Source organism: Dendrobates tinctorius, unplaced genomic scaffold (assembly GCF_039654945.1).
Source record: "Dendrobates tinctorius isolate UK_male_01 unplaced genomic scaffold, ASM3965494v1 ptg000022l, whole genome shotgun sequence".
Taxonomy (NCBI): Eukaryota; Metazoa; Chordata; class Amphibia; order Anura; family Dendrobatidae; genus Dendrobates; species Dendrobates tinctorius.
This window is the reverse complement of record NW_027361690.1, coordinates 67,009,946-67,033,233: the sequence shown is the minus strand read 5'-3', so window position 1 is coordinate 67,033,233 and position 23,288 is coordinate 67,009,946. Positions and strand designations below refer to the sequence as shown.

At 50.6% G+C, this 23,288-nt stretch overlaps 1 protein-coding gene across 1 annotated transcript in view; it reads left to right on the top strand.

The window, feature by feature from the left end:
- Positions 1-3,058: 3,058 nt before the first annotated feature.
- The window catches only part of FAM174B (family with sequence similarity 174 member B), a 109,561-nt gene continuing 89,331 nt past the window's right edge, over positions 3,059-23,288 (top strand). The window contains exon 1 of the mRNA XM_073568748.1: positions 3,059-3,471. Within this exon, the coding sequence (XP_073424849.1) occupies positions 3,209-3,471 (263 nt within the window). The 5' untranslated portion in view covers positions 3,059-3,208. The remainder of the gene's footprint in view (positions 3,472-23,288) is intronic.

The window sequence follows — 23,288 nt, the reverse complement described above, 5'->3', positions numbered from 1 at the left end:
GAAGGGGGTGTCTTTAGCCATTACCCGTGCTAGTGTCCATTGGTACACGCCTACCCCTACGCGCGTTTCGCAAGCAGCTTCCTCGGGGGGGTCCCTGTGCCTAACAGATGTAGCAGAGCTAGACTCTTCAAGTGACAAATTAATTACGCTCTCGTTGGAGAGGTGAGGAATATGGTTGTTTATTTTTTACTCTTTTACAGGGGACATAGGCATCAGACGATTATCTTCACCGAGTAAGTTGTTTTACATAGAAATGCGTATGTTCTTTTGTTTAAAAATATTGACTCCAGAAACGTGTGATGTGATATCATTAAAAAGAAAAAAAGATTAGAAGGAAAGAATAGAAAGTATTATGATATAATGTCTGTGAGGAGGGAAGAGGTTGTGATATAATGAAACAGAAATAATTAACGGCTCAATAATAATAAGAAACATAAAATATAATAATAATATACTATCGCCAATTTCTTGGTGACATGGTACTTGGCCACTGAATATGTAGACAGCAACGACATTACTAGAGAATATTACTATGGCAGCGGCAATAATGGCAGAACAATGGCTATCAGTGATGGCAGGGAGGGCTGTGATGAGGGTCTTCTGTGTGCCCAATTTTGCTATCAGTGATAGCAGGAAGGCTGTAATGAGGATTCTGTCTGTGCGCTCTATGGCTATCAGTGATGGCAGGGAGGGCTGTGATGAGGGTCCTGTCTGTGCCCTCTATGGCTATCAGTGATGGCAGGAGGGCTGTGATGAGGGTCCTGTCTGTGCCCTCTATGGCTATCAGTGATGGCAGGAGGGCTGTGGTGAGGGTCCTGTCTGTGCCCTCTATGGCTATCAGTGATGGCAGGGAGGGCTGTGATGAGGGTCCTGTCTGTGCCCTCTATGGCTATCAGTGATGGCAGGAGGGCTGTGATGAGGGTCCAGTCTGTGCCTCTATGGCTATCAGTGATGGCAGGAGGGCTGTGATGAGGGCCCTGTCTGTGCCCTCTATGGCTATCAGTGCTGGCAGGAGGGCTGTGATGAGGGTCCTGTCTGTGCCCTCTATGGCTATCAGTGATGGCAGGAGGGCTGTGATGAGGGTCCTGTCTGTGCCCTCTATGGTTATCAGTGATGGCAGGAGGGCTGTGATGAGGGACCCGTCTGTGCCCTCTATGGCTATCAGAAATGGCAGGAGGGCTGTGATGAGGGTCCTGTCTGTGCCCTCTCTATGGCTATCAGTGATGAGGAGGGCTGTGATGAGGGTCCTTTCTGTGCCCTCTATGGCTATCAGTGATGGCAGGAGGGCTGTGATGAGGGTCCTGTCTGTGCCCTCTCTATGGCTATCAGTGATGGCAGGGGGCTGTGATGAGGGTCCTGTCTGTGCCCTCTATGGCTATCAGTGATGGCAGGAGGGCTGTGATGACGGTCCGGTCAGTGCCCTCTATGGCTATCAGTGATGGCAGGAGGGCTGTGATGAGGGTCCTATCAGTGCCCTCTATGGCTATCAGTGATGGCAAAAGGGCTGTGATGAGGGTTCTGTCTGTGCCCTCTATGGCTATCAGTGATGGCAGCAGGGCTGTGATGAGGGTCCTGTCTGTGCCCTCTATGGCTATCAGTGATGGCAGGAGGGCTGTGATGAGGGTCCTGTCTGTGCCCTCTATGGCTATCAGTGATGGCCGGAGGGCTGTGATGAGGGTCCTGTCTGTGCCCTCTATGGCTATCAGTGATGGCAGGAGGGCTGTGATGAGGGTTCTGTCTGTGCCCTCTATGGCTATCAGTGATGGCAGGAGGGCTGTGATGAGGGTCCTGTCTGTGCCCTCTATGGCTATCAGTGATGGCAGGAGGGCTGTGATGAGGGTCCTGTCTGTGCCCTCTATGGCTATCAGTGATGGCAGGGGGCTGTGATGAGGGTCCTGTCTGTGCCCTCTATGGCTATCAGTGATGGCAGGAGGGCTGTGATGAGGGTCCTGTCTGTCCCCACTATGGCTATCAGTGATGGCAGGAGGGCTGTGATGAGGGTCCTGTCTGTCCCCACTATGGCTATCAGTGATGGCAGGAGGGCTGTGATGAGGGTCCTGTCTGTGCCCTCTATGGCTATCAGTGATGGCAGCAGGGCTGTGATGAGGGTCCTGTCTGTGCCCTCTATGGCTATCAGTGATGGCAGGAGGGCTGTGATGAGGGTCCTGTCTGTGCCCTCTATGGCTATCAGTGATGGCAGGAGGGCTGTGATGAGGGTCCTGTCTGTGCCCTCTATGGCTATCAGTGATGGTAGGAGGGCTGTGATGAGGGTCCTGTCTGTGCCCTCTATGGCTATCAGTGATGGCAGGGGCTGTGATGAGGGTCCTGTCTGTGCCCTCTATGGCTATCAGTGATGGCAGGAGGGCTGTGATGAGGGTCCTGTCTGTGCCCTCTATGGCTATCAGTGATGGCAGGAGGGCTGTGATGAGGGTCCTGTCTGTGCCCTCTATGGCTATCAGTGATGGCAGGAGGGCTGTGATGAGGGTCCAGTCTGTGCCCTCTATGGCTATCAGTGATGGCAGGAAGGCTGTGATGAGGGTCCTGTCTGTGCCCTCTATGGCTATCAGTGATGGCAGGGGCTGTGATGAGGGTCCTGTCTGTGCCCTCTATGGCTATCAGTGATGGCAGGGGCTGTGATGAGGGTCCTGTCTGTGCCCTCTATGGCTATCAGTGATGGCAGGAGGGCTGTGATGAGGGTCCTGTCTGTGCCCTCTATGGCTATCAGTGATGGCAGGAGGGCTGTGATGAGGGTCCAGTCTGTGCCCTCTATGGCTATCAGTGATGGCAGGAAGGCTGTGAGGAGGGTCCTGTCTGTGCCCTCTATGGCTATCAGTGATGGCAGGAGGGCTGTGATGAGGGTCCTGTCTGTGCCCTCTATGGCTATCAGTGATGGCAGGGGCTGTGATGAGGGTCCTGTCTGTGCCCTCTATGGCTATCAGTGATGGCAGGGGCTGTGAGGAGGGTCCTGTCTGTGCCCTCTTTCCTCTGCCCTCCCCTGTACTCTCTCATCTAATGATTCGCTGCAACGTGGTGTAATAACCCTTCCGGGTTCCCGATCCCATTTCCTGCAGTGTGAGCGGAGCGCCAGCCCAGAGCAGGATCGTGCAGCCGGGACTGCCGGGCACGGGCGGACACACGGGGCAGCGGCTGAGGTGGCACAGCTTCCAGGGCTCGTTCCCCCGCGCTGTGGTACTAGAGGGGGCAGAAGATGAGAGGCGTCCTGCAGAGCTGCGCGCTGTGCCTGCTGCTGTGTGCCGCCCTGGGCAGCGCCGTGTACAGGCGGGAGCAGGAGGAATCCCTCTCCCTCAGTAATAGCAGCCTGCACACTCCGGACTCACAGGGCAACGACACTGCCAGGGTGACCCGCTTCAGCAACATCGGGCAGTACATGCCCACCATCAAGAGCGTCTTCATCTTCGTGTGCGGCTTCAGCACCTTCCTCATCGCCTGCCTCATCGTCAAGATATTCAGGTACCGCGAGCTGCAGGCTGGTGCTGCCCGGGAGTGGCGGCTGCTCCCGGAATCCATGCTGTGCCGGCCCCTTGTTTCTTGCCATAGAAGTCGGTGTAAATCTTATGGACAGTGATTCTTTTAATTGATTGCAATGAATTGTGTCGTCCAGTGGGCAGCAGTGGCATGGGGCACAGGTTACTGTGAAGATGCCCATGGGTTTATTAAGCCGCCTGGCATCAATCCTTGGGTCTAATTATTCTATATAGCTTTGTTAATAGGGTCCCAACAAGTAGCAATGGGGCTCCATAGCCATACCCAGAATGGGTCTATCAGCCACCCTGGCTACCATAGCCATACACAGAATGGGTCTATCAGCCACCCTGGCTACCATAGCCATACACAGTATGGGTCTATCAGCCACCCTGGCTACCATAGCCATACACAGAATGGGTCTATCAGCCGCCATGGCTACCATAGCCATACACAGAATGGGTCTATCAGCCACCATGGCTACCATAGCCATACACAGAATGGGTCTATCAGCCTCCCTGGCTACCATAGCCATACACAGAATGGGTCTATCAGCCGCCATGGCTACCATAGCCATACACAGTATGGGTCTATCAGCCACCCTGGCTACCATAGCCATACATAGAATGGGTCTATCAGCCACCCTGGCTACCATAGCAATACACAGTATGGGTCTATCAGCCACCCTGGCTACCATAGCCATACACAGAATGGGTCTATCAGCCTCCCTGGCTACCATAGACATACACAGAATGGGTCTATCAGCCACCCTGACTACTATAGCCATACACATACTGGGTCTATCAGCCATAGCCATACATAGTATGGGTCTATCAGCCACCCTGGCTACCATAGCCATACACAGAATGGTTCTACCAGCCACCCTGGCTACCATAGCCATACACAGAATGGGTCTATCAGCCGCCATGGCTACCATAGCCATACACAGAATGGGTCTATCAGCCACCATGTCTACCATAGCAATACACAGTATGGGTCTATTAGCCGCCATGGCTATCATAGCGATACACAGTATGGGTCTATCAGCCACCCTGGCTACCATAGCCATACATAGAATGGGTCTATCAGCCACCCTGGCTACCATAGCCATACACAGAATGGGTCTATCAGCCACCCTGGCTACCATAGCCATACACAGAATGGGTCTATCAGCCACCCTGGCTACCATAGCCATACACAGAATGGGTCTATCAACCACCCTGGCTACCATAGCCATACACAGAATGGGTCTATCAGCCACCATGGCTACCATAGCCATGCACAGAATGGGTCTATCAGCCACCATGCCTACCATAGCCATACACAGAATGGGTCTATCAGCCACCCTGGCTACCATAGCCATACATAGAATGGGTCTATCAGCCACCCTGGCTACCATAGCCATACACAGAATGGGTCTATCAGCCACCCTGGCTACCATAGCCATACACAGTATGGGTCTATCAGCCACCCTGGCTACCATAGCCATACACAGAATGGGTCTATCAGCCGCCATGGCTACCATAGCCATACACAGAATGGGTCTATCAGCCACCATGGCTACCATAGCCATACACAGAATGGGTCTATCAGCCTCCCTGGCTACCATAGCCATACACAGAATGGGTCTATCAGCCGCCATGGCTACCATAGCAATACACAGTATGGGTCTATTAGCCGCCATGGCTATCATAGCCATACACAGTATGGGTCTATCAGCCACCCTGGCTACCATAGCCATACATAGAATGGGTCTATCAGCCACCCTGGCTACCATAGCAATACACAGTATGGGTCTATCAGCCACCCTGGCTACCATAGCCATACACAGAATGGGTCTATCAGCCTCCCTGGCTACCATAGACATACACAGAATGGGTCTATCAGCCACCCTGACTACTATAGCCATACACATACTGGGTCTATCAGCCATAGCCATACATAGTATGGGTCTATCAGCCACCCTGGCTACCATAGCCATACACAGAATGGTTCTACCAGCCACCCTGGCTACCATAGCCATACACAGAATGGGTCTATCAGCCGCCATGGCTACCATAGCCATACACAGAATGGGTCTATCAGCCACCATGTCTACCATAGCAATACACAGTATGGGTCTATTAGCCGCCATGGCTATCATAGCGATACACAGTATGGGTCTATCAGCCACCCTGGCTACCATAGCCATACATAGAATGGGTCTATCAGCCACCCTGGCTACCATAGCCATACACAGAATGGGTCTATCAGCCACCCTGGCTATCATAGCCATACACAGTATGGGTCTATCAGCCACCCTGGCTACCATAGCCATACATAGAATGGGTCTATCAGCCACCCTGGCTACCATAGCAATACACAGTATGGGTCTATCAGCCACCCTGGCTACCATAGCCATACACAGAATGGGTCTATCAGCCTCCCTGGCTACCATAGACATACACAGAATGGGTCTATCAGCCACCCTGACTACTATAGCCATACACAAACTGGGTCTATCAGCCATAGCCATACATAGTATGGGTCTATCAGCCACCCTGGCTACCATAGCCATACACAGAATGGTTCTACCAGCCACCCTGGCTACCATAGCCATACACAGAATGGGTCTATCAGCCGCCATGGCTACCATAGCCATACACAGAATGGGTCTATCAGCCACCATGTCTACCATAGCAATACACAGTATGGGTCTATTAGCCGCCATGGCTATCATAGCGATACACAGTATGGGTCTATCAGCCACCCTGGCTACCATAGCCATACATAGAATGGGTCTATCAGCCACCCTGGCTACCATAGCCATACACAGAATGGGTCTATCAGCCACCCTGGCTACCATAGCCATACACAGAATGGGTCTATCAGCCACCCTGGCTACCATAGCCATACACAGAATGGGTCTATCAACCACCCTGGCTACCATAGCCATACACAGAATGGGTCTATCAGCCACCATGGCTACCATAGCCATGCACAGAATGGGTCTATCAGCCACCATGCCTACCATAGCCATACACAGAATGGGTCTATCAGCCACCCTGGCTACCATAGCCATACACAGAATGGGTCTATCAGCCACCATGGCTACCATAGCAATACACAGTATGGGTCTATCAGCCACCATGCCTACCATAGCCATACATAGTATGGGTCTATCAGCCTCCCTGGCTACCATAGCCATACATAGTATGGGTCTATCAGCCTCCCTGGCTACCATAGCCATACACAGAATGGGTCTATCAGCCACCCTGGCTATCATAGCCATACACAAAATGGGTTTATCAGCCTCCCTTGCTACCATAGCAATACCCAGAATGGGTCTATCAGCCTCCCTGGCTACCATAGCAATACCCAGAATGGGTCTATCAGCCACCCTGGCTATCATAGCCATAAACAGAATGGGTCTATCAGCCACCCTGGCTATCATAGCCATACACAAAATGGGTCTATCAGCCTCCCTGGCTACCATAGCAATACACAGAATGGGTCTATCAGCCTCCCTGGCTACCATAGCAATACCCAGAATGGGTTTATCAGCCACCCTGGCTACCATAGCCATACAGAGAATGGGTCTATCATCCACCCTGGCTACCATAGCCATACACAGAATGTGTCTATCAGCCACCCTGGCTACCATAGCCATACACAGAATGTGTCTATCAGCCACCCTGGCTACCATAGCCATACACAGAATGGGTCTATCAGCCACCATGCCTACCATAGCCATACATAGTATGGGTCTATCAGCCTCCCTGGCTACCATAGCCATACATAGTATGGGTCTATCAGCCTCCCTGGCTACCATAGCCATACACAGAATGGGTCTATCAGCCACCCTGGCTATCATAGCCATACACAAAATGGGTTTATCAGCCTCCCTTGCTACCATAGCAATACCCAGAATGGGTCTATCAGCCACCCTGTCTACCATAGCCATACACAGAATGGGTCTATCAGCCACCCTGGCTACCATAGGCATACACAGTATGGGTCTATCAGCCACCCTGACTACCATAGCCATACACAGAATGGGTCTATCAGCCTCCCTGGCTACCATAGACATACACAGAATGGGTCTATCAGCCACCCTGACTACTATAGCCATACACATACTGGGTCTATCAGCCATAGCCATACACAGTATGGGTCTATCAGCCACCCTGGCTACCATAGCCATACACAGAATGGGTCTATCAGCCTCCCTGGCTACCATAGCCATACACAGTATGGGTCTATCAGCCACCCTGACTACCATAGCCTTACACAGAATGGGTCTATCAGCCATAGCCATACATAGTATGGGTCTATCAGCCACCCTGGCTACCATAGCCATACACAGTATGGGTCTATCAGCCACCCTGGCTACCATAGCCATACACAGAATGGGTCTATCAGCCGCCATGGCTACCATAGCCATACACAGAATGGGTCTATCAGCCACCATGTCTACCATAGCAATACACAGTATGGGTCTATTAGCCGCCATGGCTATCATAGCCATACACAGTATGGGTCTATCAGCCGCCCTGGCTACCATAGCCATACATAGAATGGGTCTATCAGCCACCCTGGCTACCATAGCAATACACAGTATGGGTCTATCAGCCACCCTGGCTACCATAGCCATACACAGAATGGGTCTATCAGCCTCCCTGGCTACCATAGACATACACAGAATGGGTCTATCAGCCACCCTGACTACTGTAGCCATACACATACTGGGTCTATCAGCCATAGCCATACATAGTATGGGTCTATCAGCCACCCTGGCTACCATAGCCATACACAGAATGGGTCTACCAGCCACCCTGGCTACCATAGCCATACACAGAATGGGTCTATCAGCCACCATGGCTACCATAGCCATACACAGAATGGGTCTATCAGCCACCATGTCTACCATAGCAATACACAGTATGGGTCTATCAGCCACCCTGGCTACCATAGCCATACACAGAATGGGTCTATCAGCCACCCTGGCTACCATAGCCATACACAGAATGGGTCTATCAGCCACCCTGGCTACCATAGCCATACACAGAATGGGTCTATCAGCCACCCTGGCTACCATAGCCATACACAGAATGGGTCTATCAGCCACCCTGGCTACCATAGACATACACAGAATGGGTCTATCAGCCACCCTGGCTACCATAGGCATACACAGTATGGGTCTATCAGCCACCCTAACTACCATAGCCATACACAGAATGGGTCTTATCAGCCACCCTGGCTACCATAGCCATACACAGAATGGGTCTATCAGCCTCCCTGGCTACCATAGCAATACCCAGAATGGGTTTATCAGCCACCCTGGCTACCATAGCCATACAGAGAATGGGTCTATCATCCACCCTGGCTACCATAGCCATACACAGAATGTGTCTATCAGCCACCCTGGCTACCATAGCCATACACAGAATGGGTCTATCAGCCACCCTGTCTACCATAGCCATACACAGAATGGGTCTATCAGCCTCCCTGGCTACCATAGACATACACAGAATGGGTCTATCAGCCACCCTGACTACTATAGCCATACACATACTGGGTCTATCAGCCACCCTGACTACCATAGCCCTACACAGTATGGGTCTATCAGCCACCCTGACTACCATAGCCATACACAGAATGGGTCTATCAGCCACCCTGGCTACCATAGGCATACACAGTATGGGTCTATCAGCCACCCTGACTACCATAGCCATACACAGAATGGGTCTATCAGCCTCCCTGGCTACCATAGACATACACAGAATGGGTCTATCAGCCACCCTGACTACTATAGCCATACACATACTGGGTCTATCAGCCATAGCCATACACAGTATGGGTCTATCAGCCACCCTGGCTACCATAGCCATACACAGTATGGGTCTATCAGCCACCCTGACTACCATAGCCATACACAGAATGGGTCTATCAGCCACCCTGACTACCATAGCCATACACAGAATGGGTCTATCAGCCACCCTGGCTACCATAGCCATACACAGAATGGGTCTATCAGCCTCCCTGGCTACCATAGCCATACACAGTATGGGTCTATCAGCCACCCTGACTACCATAGCCATACACAGAATGGGTCTATCAGCCATAGCCATACATAGTATGGGTCTATCAGCCACCCTGGCTACCATAGCCATACACAGTATGGGTCTATCAGCCACCCTGGCTACCATATCCATACACAGAATGGGTCTATCAGCCGCCATGGCTACCATAGCCAAACACAGAATGGGTCTATCAGCCACCATGTCTACCATAGCAATACACAGTATGGGTCTATTAGCCTCCCTGGCTACCATAGACATACACAGAATGGGTCTATCAGCCACCCTGACTACTATAGCCATACACAAACTGGGTCTATCAGCCATAGCCATACATAGTATGGGTCTATCAGCCACCCTGGCTACCATAGCCATACACAGAATGGTTCTACCAGCCACCCTGGCTACCATAGCCATACACAGAATGGGTCTATCAGCCGCCATGGCTACCATAGCCATACACAGAATGGGTCTATCAGCCACCATGTCTACCATAGCAATACACAGTATGGGTCTATTAGCCGCCATGGCTATCATAGCGATACACAGTATGGGTCTATCAGCCACCCTGGCTACCATAGCCATACATAGAATGGGTCTATCAGCCACCCTGGCTACCATAGCCATACACAGAATGGGTCTATCAGCCACCCTGGCTACCATAGCCATACACAGAATGGGTCTATCAGCCACCCTGGCTACCATAGCCATACACAGAATGGGTCTATCAACCACCCTGGCTACCATAGCCATACACAGAATGGGTCTATCAGCCACCATGGCTACCATAGCCATGCACAGAATGGGTCTATCAGCCACCATGCCTACCATAGCCATACACAGAATGGGTCTATCAGCCACCCTGGCTACCATAGCCATACACAGAATGGGTCTATCAGCCACCATGGCTACCATAGCAATACACAGTATGGGTCTATCAGCCACCATGCCTACCATAGCCATACATAGTATGGGTCTATCAGCCTCCCTGGCTACCATAGCCATACATAGTATGGGTCTATCAGCCTCCCTGGCTACCATAGCCATACACAGAATGGGTCTATCAGCCACCCTGGCTATCATAGCCATACACAAAATGGGTTTATCAGCCTCCCTTGCTACCATAGCAATACCCAGAATGGGTCTATCAGCCTCCCTGGCTACCATAGCAATACCCAGAATGGGTCTATCAGCCACCCTGGCTATCATAGCCATAAACAGAATGGGTCTATCAGCCACCCTGGCTATCATAGCCATACACAAAATGGGTCTATCAGCCTCCCTGGCTACCATAGCAATACACAGAATGGGTCTATCAGCCTCCCTGGCTACCATAGCAATACCCAGAATGGGTTTATCAGCCACCCTGGCTACCATAGCCATACAGAGAATGGGTCTATCATCCACCCTGGCTACCATAGCCATACACAGAATGTGTCTATCAGCCACCCTGGCTACCATAGCCATACACAGAATGTGTCTATCAGCCACCCTGGCTACCATAGCCATACACAGAATGGGTCTATCAGCCACCATGCCTACCATAGCCATACATAGTATGGGTCTATCAGCCTCCCTGGCTACCATAGCCATACATAGTATGGGTCTATCAGCCTCCCTGGCTACCATAGCCATACACAGAATGGGTCTATCAGCCACCCTGGCTATCATAGCCATACACAAAATGGGTTTATCAGCCTCCCTTGCTACCATAGCAATACCCAGAATGGGTCTATCAGCCACCCTGTCTACCATAGCCATACACAGAATGGGTCTATCAGCCACCCTGGCTACCATAGGCATACACAGTATGGGTCTATCAGCCACCCTGACTACCATAGCCATACACAGAATGGGTCTATCAGCCTCCCTGGCTACCATAGACATACACAGAATGGGTCTATCAGCCACCCTGACTACTATAGCCATACACATACTGGGTCTATCAGCCATAGCCATACACAGTATGGGTCTATCAGCCACCCTGGCTACCATAGCCATACACAGAATGGGTCTATCAGCCTCCCTGGCTACCATAGCCATACACAGTATGGGTCTATCAGCCACCCTGACTACCATAGCCTTACACAGAATGGGTCTATCAGCCATAGCCATACATAGTATGGGTCTATCAGCCACCCTGGCTACCATAGCCATACACAGTATGGGTCTATCAGCCACCCTGGCTACCATAGCCATACACAGAATGGGTCTATCAGCCGCCATGGCTACCATAGCCATACACAGAATGGGTCTATCAGCCACCATGTCTACCATAGCAATACACAGTATGGGTCTATTAGCCGCCATGGCTACCATAGCCATACATAGAATGGGTCTATCAGCCACCCTGGCTACCATAGCAATACACAGTATGGGTCTATCAGCCACCCTGGCTACCATAGCCATACACAGAATGGGTCTATCAGCCTCCCTGGCTACCATAGACATACACAGAATGGGTCTATCAGCCACCCTGACTACTGTAGCCATACACATACTGGGTCTATCAGCCATAGCCATACATAGTATGGGTCTATCAGCCACCCTGGCTACCATAGCCATACACAGAATGGGTCTACCAGCCACCCTGGCTACCATAGCCATACACAGAATGGGTCTATCAGCCACCATGGCTACCATAGCCATACACAGAATGGGTCTATCAGCCACCATGTCTACCATAGCAATACACAGTATGGGTCTATCAGCCACCCTGGCTACCATAGCCATACACAGAATGGGTCTATCAGCCACCCTGGCTACCATAGCCATACACAGAATGGGTCTATCAGCCACCCTGGCTACCATAGCCATACACAGAATGGGTCTATCAGCCACCCTGGCTACCATAGCCATACACAGAATGGGTCTATCAGCCACCCTGGCTACCATAGACATACACAGAATGGGTCTATCAGCCACCCTGGCTACCATAGGCATACACAGTATGGGTCTATCAGCCACCCTAACTACCATAGCCATACACAGAATGGGTCTTATCAGCCACCCTGGCTACCATAGCCATACACAGAATGGGTCTATCAGCCTCCCTGGCTACCATAGCAATACCCAGAATGGGTTTATCAGCCACCCTGGCTACCATAGCCATACAGAGAATGGGTCTATCATCCACCCTGGCTACCATAGCCATACACAGAATGTGTCTATCAGCCACCCTGGCTACCATAGCCATACACAGAATGGGTCTATCAGCCACCCTGTCTACCATAGCCATACACAGAATGGGTCTATCAGCCTCCCTGGCTACCATAGACATACACAGAATGGGTCTATCAGCCACCCTGACTACTATAGCCATACACATACTGGGTCTATCAGCCACCCTGGCTACCATAGCCCTACACAGTATGGGTCTATCAGCCACCCTGACTACCATAGCCATACACAGAATGGGTCTATCAGCCACCCTGGCTACCATAGGCATACACAGTATGGGTCTATCAGCCACCCTGACTACCATAGCCATACACAGAATGGGTCTATCAGCCTCCCTGGCTACCATAGACATACACAGAATGGGTCTATCAGCCACCCTGACTACTATAGCCATACACATACTGGGTCTATCAGCCATAGCCATACACAGTATGGGTCTATCAGCCACCCTGGCTACCATAGCCATACACAGTATGGGTCTATCAGCCACCCTGACTACCATAGCCATACACAGAATGGGTCTATCAGCCACCCTGACTACCATAGCCATACACAGAATGGGTCTATCAGCCACCCTGGCTACCATAGCCATACACAGAATGGGTCTATCAGCCTCCCTGGCTACCATAGCCATACACAGTATGGGTCTATCAGCCACCCTGACTACCATAGCCATACACAGAATGGGTCTATCAGCCATAGCCATACATAGTATGGGTCTATCAGCCACCCTGGCTACCATAGCCATACACAGTATGGGTCTATCAGCCACCCTGGCTACCATAGCCATACACAGAATGGGTCTATCAGCCGCCATGGCTACCATAGCCAAACACAGAATGGGTCTATCAGCCACCATGTCTACCATAGCAATACACAGTATGGGTCTGTTAGCCGCCATGGCTATCATAGCCATACACAGTATGGGTCTATCAGCCACCCTGGCTACCATAGCCATACATAGAATGGGTCTATCAGCCACCCTGGCTACCATAGCAATACACAGTATGGGTCTATCAGCCACCCTGGCTACCATAGCCATACACAGAATGGGTCTATCAGCCTCCCTGGCTACCATAGACATACACAGAATGGGTCTATCAGCCACCCTGACTACTATAGCCATACACATACTGGGTCTATCAGCCATAGCCATACATAGTATGGGTCTATCAGCCACCCTGGCTACCATAGCCATACACAGAATGGGTCTACCATCCACCCTGGCTACCATAGCCATACACAGAATGGGTCTATCAGCCACCATGGCTACCATAGCCATACACAGAATGGGTCTATCAGCCACCATGTCTACCATAGCAATACACAGTATGGGTCTATTAGCCACCATGGCTATCATAGCCATACACAGTATGGGTCTATCAGCCACCCTGGCTACCATAGCCATACATAGAATGGGTCTATCAGCCACCCTGGCTACCATAGCCATACACAGAATGGGTCTATCAGCCACCCTGGCTACCATAGCCATACACAGAATGGGTCTATCAGCCACCCTGGCTACCATAGCCATACACAGAATGGGTCTATCAGCCACCCTGGCTACCATAGCCATACACAGAATGGGTCTATCAGCCACCCTGGCTACCATACACATACACAGAATGGGTCTATCAGCCACCCTGGCTACCATAGGCATACACAGTATAGGTCTATCAGCCACCCTGACTACTATAGCCATACACATACTGGGTCTATCAGCCATAGCCATACACAGTATGGGTCTATCAGCCACCCTGGCTACCATAGCCATACACAGAATGGGTCTATCAGCCTCCCTGGCTACCATAGCCATACACAGTATGGGTCTATCAGCCACCCTGACTACCATAGCCTTACACAGAATGGGTCTATCAGCCATAGCCATACATAGTATGGGTCTATCAGCCACCCTGGCTACCATAGCCATACACAGTATGGGTCTATCAGCCACCCTGGCTACCATAGCCATACACAGAATGGGTCTATCAGCCGCCATGGCTACCATAGCCATACACAGAATGGGTCTATCAGCCACCATGTCTACCATAGCAATACACAGTATGGGTCTATTAGCCGCCATGGCTATCATAGCCATACACAGTATGGGTCTATCAGCCGCCCTGGCTACCATAGCCATACATAGAATGGGTCTATCAGCCACCCTGGCTACCATAGCAATACACAGTATGGGTCTATCAGCCACCCTGGCTACCATAGCCATACACAGAATGGGTCTATCAGCCTCCCTGGCTACCATAGCCATACACAGAATGGGTCTATCAGCCACCCTGGCTACCATAGCAATACACAGTATGGGTCTATCAGCCACCCTGGCTACCATAGCCATACACAGAATGGGTCTATCAGCCGCCATGGCTACCATAGCCATACACAGAATGGGTCTATCAGCCACCATGTCTACCATAGCAATACACAGTATGGGTCTATTAGCCGCCATGGCTATCATAGCCATACACAGTATGGGTCTATCAGCCGCCCTGGCTACCATAGCCATACATAGAATGGGTCTATCAGCCACCCTGGCTACCATAGCAATACACAGTATGGGTCTATCAGCCACCCTGGCTACCATAGCCATACACAGAATGGGTCTATCAGCCTCCCTGGCTACCATAGACATACACAGAATGGGTCTATCAGCCACCCTGACTACTGTAGCCATACACATACTGGGTCTATCAGCCATAGCCATACATAGTATGGGTCTATCAGCCACCCTGGCTACCATAGCCATACACAGAATGGGTCTACCAGCCACCCTGGCTACCATAGCCATACACAGAATGGGTCTATCAGCCACCATGGCTACCATAGCCATACACAGAATGGGTCTATCAGCCACCATGTCTACCATAGCAATACACAGTATGGGTCTATCAGCCACCCTGGCTACCATAGCCATACACAGAATGGGTCTATCAGCCACCCTGGCTACCATAGCCATACACAGAATGGGTCTATCAGCCACCCTGGCTACCATAGCCATACACAGAATGGGTCTATCAGCCACCCTGGCTACCATAGCCATACACAGAATGGGTCTATCAGCCACCCTGGCTACCATAGACATACACAGAATGGGTCTATCAGCCACCCTGGCTACCATAGGCATACACAGTATGGGTCTATCAGCCACCCTAACTACCATAGCCATACACAGAATGGGTCTTATCAGCCACCCTGGCTACCATAGCCATACACAGAATGGGTCTATCAGCCTCCCTGGCTACCATAGCAATACCCAGAATGGGTTTATCAGCCACCCTGGCTACCATAGCCATACAGAGAATGGGTCTATCATCCACCCTGGCTACCATAGCCATACACAGAATGTGTCTATCAGCCACCCTGGCTACCATAGCCATACACAGAATGGGTCTATCAGCCACCCTGTCTACCATAGCCATACACAGAATGGGTCTATCAGCCTCCCTGGCTACCATAGACATACACAGAATGGGTCTATCAGCCACCCTGACTACTATAGCCATACACATACTGGGTCTATCAGCCACCCTGGCTACCATAGCCCTACACAGTATGGGTCTATCAGCCACCCTGACTGCCATAGCCATACACAGAATGGGTCTATCAGCCACCCTGGCTACCATAGGCATACACAGTATGGGTCTATCAGCCACCCTGACTACCATAGCCATACACAGAATGGGTCTATCAGCCTCCCTGGCTACCATAGACATACACAGAATGGGTCTATCAGCCACCCTGACTACTATAGCCATACACATACTGGGTCTATCAGCCATAGCCATACACAGTATGGGTCTATCAGCCACCCTGGCTACCATAGCCATACACAGTATGGGTCTATCAGCCACCCTGACTACCATAGCCATACACAGAATGGGTCTATCAGCCACCCTGACTACCATAGCCATACACAGAATGGGTCTATCAGCCACCCTGGCTACCATAGCCATACACAGAATGGGTCTATCAGCCTCCCTGGCTACCATAGCCATACACAGTATGGGTCTATCAGCCACCCTGACTACCATAGCCATACACAGAATGGGTCTATCAGCCATAGCCATACATAGTATGGGTCTATCAGCCACCCTGGCTACCATAGCCATACACAGTATGGGTCTATCAGCCACCCTGGCTACCATAGCCATACACAGAATGGGTCTATCAGCCGCCATGGCTACCATAGCCAAACACAGAATGGGTCTATCAGCCACCATGTCTACCATAGCAATACACAGTATGGGTCTATTAGCCGCCATGGCTATCATAGCCATACACAGTATGGGTCTATCAGCCACCCTGGCTACCATAGCCATACATAGAATGGGTCTATCAGCCACCCTGGCTACCATAGCAATACACAGTATGGGTCTATCAGCCACCCTGGCTACCATAGCCATACACAGAATGGGTCTATCAGCCTCCCTGGCTACCATAGACATACACAGAATGGGTCTATCAGCCACCCTGACTACTATAGCCATACACATACTGGGTCTATCAGCCATAGCCATACATAGTATGGGTCTATCAGCCACCCTGGCTACCATAGCCATACACAGAATGGGTCTACCAGCCACCCTGGCTACCATAGCCATACACAGAATGGGTCTATCAGCCACCATGGCTACCATAGCCATACACAGAATGGGTCTATCAGCCACCATGTCTACCATAGCAATACACAGTATGGGTCTATTAGCCACCATGGCTATCATAGCCATACACAGTATGGGTCTATCAGCCACCCTGGCTACCATAGCCATACATAGAATGGGTCTATCAGCCACCCTGGCTACCATAGCCATACACAGAATGGGTCTATCAGCCACCCTGGCTACCATAGCCATACACAGAATGGGTCTATCAGCCACCCTGGCTACCATAGCCATACACAGAATGGGTCTATCAGCCACCCTGGCTACCATAGCCATACACAGAATGGGTCTATCAGCCACCCTGGCTACCATACACATACACAGAATGGGTCTATCAGCCACCCTGGCTACCATAGGCATACACAGTATAGGTCTATCAGCCACCCTAACTACCATAGCCATACACAGAATGGGTCTTATCAGCCACCCTGGCTACCATAGCCATACACAGAATGGGTCTATTAGTCATCTATCTATGTTATGTAGGTAGAAAGTTAAGAAATTCTGTAATACTTTGCTTTCCTTTTGTTGCGCTGATCCTGAGTTCCTGCCTGTTAGGACATGTTCACATGTTCAGGATTTGCCTGTGGCAAGAGGATCCACAGCAGAAATCCGAGGATAAATTAAGATTTCTGCTACAGATGTGTCAGTGGATCCGCATGCGGTTTGTTATGGAATTGGACTGATCTGCGGCTTTTCCATAAGTATATTGGGCATTCCTTCTACTCTCCAGTGATTTTCTTTTCTGTTTTGCGTCGCAAACAAAAATCTGCACAGTATTTTCCAGTGAGGAGTTCTAGGTATGTGTCTACGATCCGGAATAGCAGTGTTTTTGACTCAGATCACCTGCGCTGCACCCAAAACGCTGCGTCCTACGATCCAAGCACACTGGGTTGGATTTATAGGAGTCCCGTGCCCACTGTGCTTCTATTTGACGCTGCATAAACTCACCAGTGGTGCTGGTTTACGAGCCGCAGCATGCCATTTATCTGCAGCCGAGATGTTAGTCTCTGCAACAGAAATTTCCACTATAGAATGAGCTGGATACTGTAAATCCGCATGATTCAGGGAACATGTGGATTCGCCTGCATGATTAGAACGTAGCGAAAATACGCTGCATCCAAAACGCTTCCACATCCTCTTCGTGAGCACGTTCCTAAGTTTCCCTTTTTGGTTGCATTGGATGCAGCATGTTATCACATATACAGAATTAGCACCTAGATCAAACTTGACATCTGAATGGGGCCTTATACTTAAGAGCTGTAATCATAATTCTCTCGGTCGTTACTGTAAACAGTCAACCAGCTAGTTTGCCGGTCGGCCAAACTCCCAGTGAAATTGTTAATTTGACATATTACTGTACAGTGCCAGCAGGGTGCAGAGCACTGGATGAAGTTCTGTCGGCACACATTTACTGATTTTGCTGAATTGTGAAATTTAGCTCTGGTGGATAAATATAGTTTACAGTTCGGGATTAGTAGATAAGTGATGAAATATATTTACAAGATGAAATATATTTACAAAATATTTCTTATTTTGCTTTAGATGACGACTGTGATAATTTCATGCCACTTGTGTGATAGTTTTACAGTTGTGATTCTTGGAGTTCTGTGTCTACATAATAATGCATGCACTTGTACAGTCATGCTCACTTTTGCCTGCTGTGCTCATATATGGCACATATGTTTTATGCGCTGAACCCCCTAACCTGTGGTCCTCTAGATGTCCCCTCACTTCGGGAGCCCTATGTGGTCCCCTAGACTTCACCACACTTCATGAGCCATATGTGGTCCCCTAGAGTGCCCCACACTTCGGGAGCCCTATGTGGTCCCCTAGACGTCCCCACACTGCGGGAGCTGTATTTAGTCCCCTAGACGTCCCCACACTTCGAGAGCCCTATGTAGTCCCCTAGACGTCCCCACACTTTGGGAGCCGTATTTGGTCCCATAGACGTCCCCACACTTCAGGAGCCCTGTATAGACGCACCAACCACGGCTTAGGAAAAAGTCAGCCGTCAGATGAGAACTTCCATCCCTAAGGACTGGACCTTTAGATCTCTAGCAGATGTCTTGTGATGCCTTCAACAGGATTGATACTAAAGATCACTGAACGTACACAAACTTCCTAATATAGGGGTTATTAGAGTTCAGTGTAAGTGCTAGTGTCCATGGCTGCAGGATCTGGGATGGAAAACAATACATTCATGTATACCTTTCTATATACAATGCCTAGTTATAGTTAGCTTAATCCTAATTAATAAACCTCTATTAAAATCTGAGCATATTATTAAAGCGAAAGGGTCACTAGAAAATGATATGTGTATAAATATTTTTTTAATGTCATTTAAAAAAAAATGCAATTTTTTATATATATCACATTTTTCATTAGCTATAAATATTTTCATGTCCCAAACAAGACGAAAAGTATTCTACTAGTGAAACCTTTAATGGCTAGCCAGAAAACAATATATATGTCCCTTCACCTGAAACGTTTATAAATGAATAAGTTAAGAATGCATAATTTAAGAGATGTTACACAAGGACACTTGTGCATCGTGAAGATGGGGTGATGCCTCCCAAAAAGAAGCCAAGGTATTAAAATTACCATAGTTTTTTTGGAGGGGTCGTGGGAGACGAGTTAATGGTTAGTGATCTGGAGTCGGTCTGGTGGAGGTGTGAAGGGTTTCCATGTAGTCAGTCATAGATGGAGTCCTTTTATCAAAGACCTGAGCATCCTTATCAGCATCAGCCTGAATACCCAGCCTCCAATACCCTACAGACATTTTGTATTAAAATAAAAATGAGAAATCACAGTGGCCACTGGAGCCATTCTGCCTCCATACTTGTTTCAGGACATCCGCATGTATGGTAGCGGCTTTAGGCTGACTCCTGGCATTGTAATCCTGCCTGTGAAGATAATGAGCCTGCCTAAAACTCTTCCTGAAAGGACAGGAAATATGCTTCTTGCATAGTCCCATGGTCCATGTGAAAATTGCAAGATTGCAACGTTGTATTTTAGTACTTATATTTAAAAACAAATTGGCAATATCCTGATTTTTTTTTTAGAGTATGTAACAGACAAACCTAATTTACACAATAGGTAATTTCAGATGACCCATTCGCTTAAAAGTGCATCTGTTACCAGATTTCACAATACAAACTGCATACTGTAAGGATTCCCAAGGGTGAACCCACTGGACCGCGGCAAGCGAACCTCCCCTGGGCGAGCGGACCAGGTGGACCACCCCCTATACAGGGAGCGTTTGGGACAGGCCCAGGGGAAACTACTCACCACGGCAGCTGGTACCCGAGGACGGAGGTGCACAGTAGAGGGTGCAGCGGGCAGGCGGAAGGATGAGCTGGACTGGAACCGGCAGGAATGGAGGCCAGGAACGGAGGCTGAAGGATACAGGCAGGCAAGGCTGCAACGGCAAGACACGGGTCAGACGCAGGGCACAGGCTGAACACGGAGACGAGATGGCGGGCACTGGGAGGAACACAAGGAACGGTTAGACAGGGAGGACGAGGAAAGGGTAAGAGCAGCAGGGAAAAAGGCAGGCAGGCTGGAGCCAGAGTCACAGAGAGAGGAAGTGACGATCAGGCGGTGAGCTGGAGGAAGAGGCTGCCTCTTATAGAGGCAGGAGTCTCCGGGTCAGGTCAGCAGGGTCAGGAGGGCGGGGAGAAGGCCTGGCTAGGCCTGTAGTGGGACCTGGAGCGCAGGGTGCGCATGCGCCCCGGGCCGAATGCCGGGACAGAGCGCGGGGTGGAGGACAGGCGTGCAGGTGAGCGCGCGCCCGCCACGGGAGCACGCCGGAGGCGGCGGGCGCACCCAGCGCGGGGAGAGGCGGCAGCAGGAGCCGAGGACGCGGCGGGAGCGGCGAGCGTGGAGCCGGCGGTGAGCGTGACAGTACCCCCCCTTTTACGCCCCCTCTTCCCACGGCCGGAAAGAAACTTAGCTAAAATCTGGGGAGCTTGAATGTTCTCCCGGGGTTCCCAGGATCTCTCCTCAGGGCCAAAACCTTTCCAGTCAATTAAAAAGAAAGTTTTACCTCTAGATCGTTTCATAGCAAGAATTTCCTTAACCTCAAAGACATCCTGTGCGGAAACGGGCGCGGGAGCGCTGCCAGTAGAAGCATGAAACTGGTTGAGTATGACCGGTTTTAAGAGGGAAACGTGAAACGAATTAGGAATCCGCAGTGAAGCGGGGAGTTTTAGCTTGTAGGCAACGTCATTGATACGGGCTAGAACCTCAAAGGGACCGATGTAGCGGGGACCCAGTTTGTAGGAGGGAATTTTGAGACGAACAAATTTTGAGGATAGCCAAACTTTATCCCCAGGGTGGTACAGCGGAGAATCTAGGCGTTTCTTATCGGCGTGCTTCTTGAACCCGTCTCGTGCTCGCTTAAGTGCGGTTTTGGTCTCCTGCCAGACCCTGGAGAACTCCTTGGTCAGAAGATCGGCCGCCGGCACACCCGAGGTCGGGAGTACCGGCAGAGGTATACCAGGATGTTGACCGTAGACCGTAAAGAAAGGCGACTTGGCGGAGGATTCGCTGGTATGGTTGTTGAAAACGAATTCGGCCCAAGGAAGCAAGTTGGACCAATTGTCTTGATGGCCGTTGGAAAAATGTCGGAGGTATGCTACGAGGATCTGGTTCGTGCGTTCCGCTTGACCGTTGGACTGAGGGTGATAAGCAGAGGAAAAGTCCAACGTTACCTCCATCAGCTTACATAGAGCCCTCCAGAAACGCGAAGTAAACTGAACTCCTCTGTCCGAGACAATGTGCTTGGGGAAGCCATGAATCCGGAAGACATGAGATATAAAAATTCTCGCCAGGTCAGGAGCGGAAGGAAGACCGGGCAGAGGGATGAAGTGGGCCATCTTGGAGAAGCGGTCCACGACCACCAGAATGACCGTGTGACCTGAGGAACGCGGTAGATCCGTAATAAAATCCATCGCGATATGCTGCCACGGAGCCGAGGGAACCGGAAGTGGATGCAGAAAACCGGAGGGTGGCTGACGTGGGACCTTGTTCTTGGCACACGATGGGCAGGAGAGGATGAAACTTCGGACATCTTGAGACAAAGAAGGCCACCAATAAAAACGAGAGATGAGGGAGAATGTCTTCTTGAGGCCGGCATGACCCGCTAACTTGGTAGCATGACCCCAATGTAGAACTCGCCTCCTGTCATCATCTTGGACAAAAGTCTTGCCGGGGGGCACGGAAGTCAGGTTAACAGGCGCGACTACGATGAGCTTGCTTGGCTCCACAATGTGTGAAAGCTCCTCCTCGTTGTCGGTGACCAGAAAGGATCGAGACAGGGCATCCGCTTTGAGATTCTTTTCACCCGGATGGAAATGGAGCTCAAAGTCGAACCGGTTAAAGAATAATGACCATCGGGCCTGCCGGGGATTAAGCCTTTGTGCTGATTGAATGTAGGCTAGATTCTTGTGGTCGGTGAAGATGTGGAGTGGGTGTACCGCTCCTTCCAGAAGATGCCGCCACTCTTCCAAGGCTAACTTAATGGCAAGCAGCTCTCTGTCCCCGATGGTATAGTTTCTCTCCGCAGGGGAGAAAGTCTTGGAGAAGAAGCCGCAGGACACCAAGCGACCGGAAGGAGATCTCTGGGAGAGAACCGCACCGGCTCCGGTGGCAGAAGCGTCTACCTCTAGGGTGAATGGTTTGTTCGCCTCTGGACGATGTAGCACCGGGGCTGTGGCAAAGGCTTGCCTCAAGGTTCGGAAGGCGTTCTCGGCCTCAGGAGGCCAGTGGTGAGGATCGGCTCCCTTTCGGATCAGAGCAGAGATGGGAGCAGTCAGAGAGGAAAAGTGCGGAATAAACTGCCGGTAATAGTTGGCGAAACCCAGGAACCGTTGGATAGCCTTAATTCCCT